Genomic DNA, 4,829 nt, shown 5'->3' with positions numbered 1-4,829 from the left:
TTTTTATACCTTTTAATATTGTAAACTTAAAAAAAATGTTACATATATATTAATGTTGCTTTGAATACTATGTAAAATAAAAAAATATATTATTTTATATAAAATCCAGTTCAACCGCGGTTGAACCAGTGAACCAGTACCTTCACCGATTTAATGTCCGGTCCGATTTTAAAAATATTGAAAAAAAACACACTTCAAGGGCCAAATAAGAATCTGGCCATACTTTAGGGGCTAATTTGTCTTTTAAGCCTGCTATTAATATCTAGAAACTACTTGTTCTCTAGTCGTAAAAATATTACGTACCGTAGACAAATTACGGTAGTGTCTAAATCTCACGCCGCTGCCGGCAACCGCCGTTTACTTTTAAATATCGTGGCTTTACGTCGACGATGATAGTCGACTGGGACGATCATCCTGACGAAGCACAAAAGGCGGAGCAAGATTATAACCTCAATTTCGACTTTCTTTCTCTAGTTTCCAAGCCCAAGGTAAACACAATTCCTAGTGTTAAAATTTAAGAAAGAAGAGAGATCTTAGAAATCTGCGTGTGTTCTGAACTGCTTGTTTAAATGCAGGATTATTATAAGATATTGGAAATTGATTACGATGCCACGGAGGATGCTATTCGCTCCAATTATATCCGTCTTGCACTGGTTCCATTTTTTCTTTTCTCAAAAGCTAAATTGATTTCTTTATATTTATATTCCTTCTTCTTATATATGGGGTTGTTTCTGCAGAAATGGCATCCAGATAAGCAAAAGGAAGATGAGAATAACGCCACTTCAAGATTTCAAGAGATAAACGAGGCTTATCAGGGTAACCATCTTTCTTTCGCTATCATTTCTTCTTTTCTGTTTAGGTGTTCGCTTGCTTTTTGAGTAAATTTATGATTCCTTCGATTTTTTTATGTATACATGGGTTTTCTGTATTCGTTTTCATTATTCTGATGTTGCATAGTTTTCGTTTAATCTTTTGTGTAAGGGAACCATTGAATTTATGCTATATATCTTCCATAATCTGCATATTAATTTTTTTCTTGCGAATATTCTGTCTACATTGCCTCTCTTTTATTGATTTGTTCATCATTTAGTTTATTTCAAATAAATTGGGAAAATATAATTATACCAAAAGAGAAACAGTTGAGGAGGATAAGCAACATTAGCAATTTAGCATCAGAGCAAACAGAACTTTGGGTCGCTATAAGATAATTGGAATTCATAAGGTGTTGCATCTAATTAGTTTTATATGCTTTTGATTGTTCTTCGCTTTTTAGTTTATGATTTCACTGTCTACCCATGGTATGGATTTATTTGAAAGATAATTATGGTTGCAAATATCTTCATGATTCCTCTTTATTTTTGGGTAACCCTTTTTCTTTATTTCCGAGCATTTCAACAAGGATGCACAACTTACTCCTATAAAAACCATCTTATTAAAGGTGGTCTGTACTGGTATAAATAAAGTATCATTTATAACAGTTATTCATGAATGAAAATATGTTGGGTTTAAATTTGCAACATTGTTAATGCCGTGCTATTTCTTAATGACTTGGTAGCCATGTTATACTAAAGGGAGGAGTGAAAATTGTGCATGGTTGATATAATAGCTAGCAAATCTATGACCATGTTCTGTGTACTGGCATGAATTGGTGAATTGAGTTTATATGTTTAATGATAGTTGAAGACTTGAAGTTGTTTGAACCGCTAACATTTGGTTGAAAAAAGAGTAGTAAGTATATTTACATGCTTGTGAATATGAATTTGAAATTAATCATTAACTGCTTTGGCTTCAATTAACAGTGCTAATTGATCCAGTCAAGAGGAGTGAATATGACAAGAAGGGGATGTTGTACGCTTACGACAATGACATAATTGTAAGAATTTCTCCCGTCATGCTTTTAAGTATGTATATATACTTTTATACTTCCAGATGGATTAGAGTTTATGTTTTAATTCACTGGCTGCAGGAGTACCTTAACCGTTACAAGGGCCTTATATTAACATGTAATGGTCTTGGGGTTAGGCAATCTATTTGGTAAGGCCTGACAGGAGGAACCAAGGTCCTTTCTGTTTATTGTCGCAATGCTCGAACTTTGAGAAAACCAGATTTGTTGACAGTGCAGTTGAGAATGAGAACAAGCTTCGATGTATTACAAGGTTATGTTATACAACGGTTGTGAAGCAGAGAAATTCATGTAATCTGTAACATCTTATGCTTGTCCGTCTTATGAGGGTATGACCAGTCGTCAAATGCATGCCTGTTATTAGTAGGGCTGTTGTTGGTGTTTTCTTGTTAGGTAGGAATGTAGGAGCAATATATTATGGGAACCAATATTCTACTACTAGCTAGTTAATGGGTTGGCCAGTGCTCTTTCTCTTTTACTTGTCTTGGTAACTTGTTAGTTCAGACATTGATATTAGTCTAGTCAGTGGCTCAAGTTCACCGATTCTAGCGAAAGCTAATGTGTAGACATATATGGTAGAATCGTAATCATAGAATATGACCCTAATCAAAATGCATACATTGGTCTCGGTATACTATGAGGATGGTGAGAAAGATACATATTTTACATCCCAAAGGAGCCAAGTGGAGATATTATTTCCAGTACAAAAGTTCCTACAAAAATGAATTGCCTTGCTTTGAGTGCAGTTTGAAATATTTAAGGCAAAATAATAACGAAAGTCAATTAGTTTCCAATGTTTATAATAAATTCCTTTTGTATGAGAAAATATATTTTATTATTGATGATTGTTGCAGGCATGATTAGTCATATAGGTAAATTAACTGCTTATGGGAACTGATAGTTAACATTTGTAACGAGTAAACGACTGAATCTTTCTTTTAGGAATTCATATAATTTTTTAACAGCCAACTTTTTATGTAATAAGTATTATTGTTATGAGTAATAATCTTATAATTATAATGTAAGTGAATGTTGCCACAAGTAATTGAGATTTAAGAATTTGAGCTTTACGGTTAATTTTGAATCCAATTATCGTTACTCTTAGTGGGTAATCTTTAAATGTTTATTTAAGTCTTAACTAGATCTTAGGTATGCCTTGATTTTGAACTGAGAAAGTCACTTCTAACCTAAATTTTATTGTATCAAAAAGAATCTTATAATTATAATGTAATTATATATAGTTTAGTAGATTCAGTTTAGATATCTATTAATACAACATGTCTCGCATGTTTAATTACAAATAATTAAATTTAATTTAATAACCGAGTATATATATATATAGAAAGGAATATGCTTATGGAATTATTTTGCTTTTTATACAATATCTAATCAACTCATAGCTCTAATTGACGAGAATGATACGTGTTTAAATGTGTTTGTAGTTACATCAAATATCAATTGATCCAATTCTAAATTGATAATAATATTAGATTATCTGTTTAATAGATATTCTTTCCTTTTGATAATGATATGGTTTGCATTATCTCCCCAAGCACAATCAATTTGATTCAACCCACTGAAAGCAGTCTAAATTTAAGCCCTATCCATACTTCACCCTTTCTCGTACTAAAAATCAATTACATCAATTATCAATATGGATTATAATACTTTAAAAAAATAAAGGGTAAATTATAAATTTCATCACTAAATTTTACTCTCTCCTATTTTGCTCACTGAACTTTAGAAGTTCTCAATTTTCTCACAGGTTTTTTTGCCCAGTCCGCCATTAAATAGTTAAAATGATGTCATTTTAGAAAAAATGTTCATCAAAACGACGTCGTTTTGCATCTATATAAAATAAGTCCATTTATAACGTCATTAGTGAATAGTGAGAAAAACGACTGGTGAAAAAAAATCAATGTATTAAGTTAAGTGAGAAAACTGAAAAAATTTAAAGTAAAGTGAGTAAAATAGGAGAAAAAGTAAAATCCAGTTACTAAATATATAATTTACCCAAAAATAAATTAAATACTTAATCAACTTAGTTTAACCATAGGTTAGTCGTTTTTTCCACAGTAAACGTCATAATAAACCTTACTTGGTAAGCTTATTTTAACCAAATTTTTATTTTTTTAATAGTTTACGATGATTATAAAGTAATATATGTTTATAATCTTATTTAATCATCGGTGACACACGTAAATCCTACAAACGCACACTCAATTGTTCAAATCATTATAGTCATTCAATGAGTTGACCAAATTTTTATAATTTACTCGATGTTATTGAATAAAATGATATCAAATTCCTTTAAACATTTTGTAACGAGTAAAAAATAAAGGTACTATTCTTAAACTCGTCCTTCAACTATACCTTAATTTTCAAAATTTGTTTTTAATATACCCTAAAACAATAACAATCAATAAAGTTATGTCGTATGTTATGTGATGTGTTTTTATTAGGTGATATACACTTTTGGGGTGACACGAGGAAAAAAAAACAATAATTTAGGTATCACTATCTATTAAAAAAACTTTAAGGACCAATGTGAAAGTTAAAATATAGTTTTAGGGCCAATTTACTAATAAGTCGGAAAATTAGACTTCATATTTTTTATTTGTTTGCCTGCTTGGAGCTGAATGAAAGCCGCCAAAAGAGACAACGATAGAAGATGCCTTTGGATTAGGGTTGTAAATGAGACGAGACAGATCGTGAGCTACTCGAGATCGACTCGATCAATGCTCGATAAATACTAGGATTGAATGGACTCGACTCTAGCTTGAGTTTGACTCGAATTCTTAAAAAGCCGAAACGAGCTATTTGATACTCGTCTCGAAAAGCTTGTGACCAGCTCGAAAATATAATATATAAGATAATATTTTTTTTAAAAAAAATATTAAAAATATTAATATTTATGTATTGATTT

At 30.9% G+C, this 4,829-nt stretch overlaps 1 protein-coding gene across 2 annotated transcripts; it reads left to right on the top strand.

Moving 5' to 3' along the window:
- The first annotated feature begins 308 nt into the window (after window positions 1–308).
- On the top strand, window positions 309–2,497 carry LOC120143198 (dnaJ homolog subfamily B member 3-like). Of its 2 annotated transcripts, XM_039157585.1 has the most exons (6): window positions 309–488; window positions 576–653; window positions 738–816; window positions 1,800–1,873; window positions 1,967–2,055; window positions 2,094–2,496. In XM_039157585.1, the coding sequence occupies exons 1-5, from the start codon at window positions 390–392 to the stop codon at window positions 2,036–2,038; spliced, it is 402 nt and encodes a 133-aa protein (XP_039013516.1). In that variant the 5' UTR covers window positions 309–389; the 3' UTR covers window positions 2,039–2,055; window positions 2,094–2,496. The 2 variants fall into 2 exon arrangements, with proteins under 2 accessions (XP_039013516.1, XP_039013515.1); XM_039157584.1 differs by having other exon boundaries at window positions 1,967–2,497.
- The last annotated feature ends 2,332 nt before the right edge of the window (window positions 2,498–4,829 follow it).

This window comes from Hibiscus syriacus, unplaced genomic scaffold (genome assembly GCF_006381635.1).
Source record: "Hibiscus syriacus cultivar Baekdansim isolate YM2019G1 unplaced genomic scaffold, ASM638163v2 tig00110839_pilon, whole genome shotgun sequence".
NCBI classification, from domain to species: domain Eukaryota; kingdom Viridiplantae; phylum Streptophyta; class Magnoliopsida; order Malvales; family Malvaceae; genus Hibiscus; species Hibiscus syriacus.
Note: the sequence above shows the minus strand (reverse complement) of the source record. Positions and strands in the feature narration are given on the sequence as shown.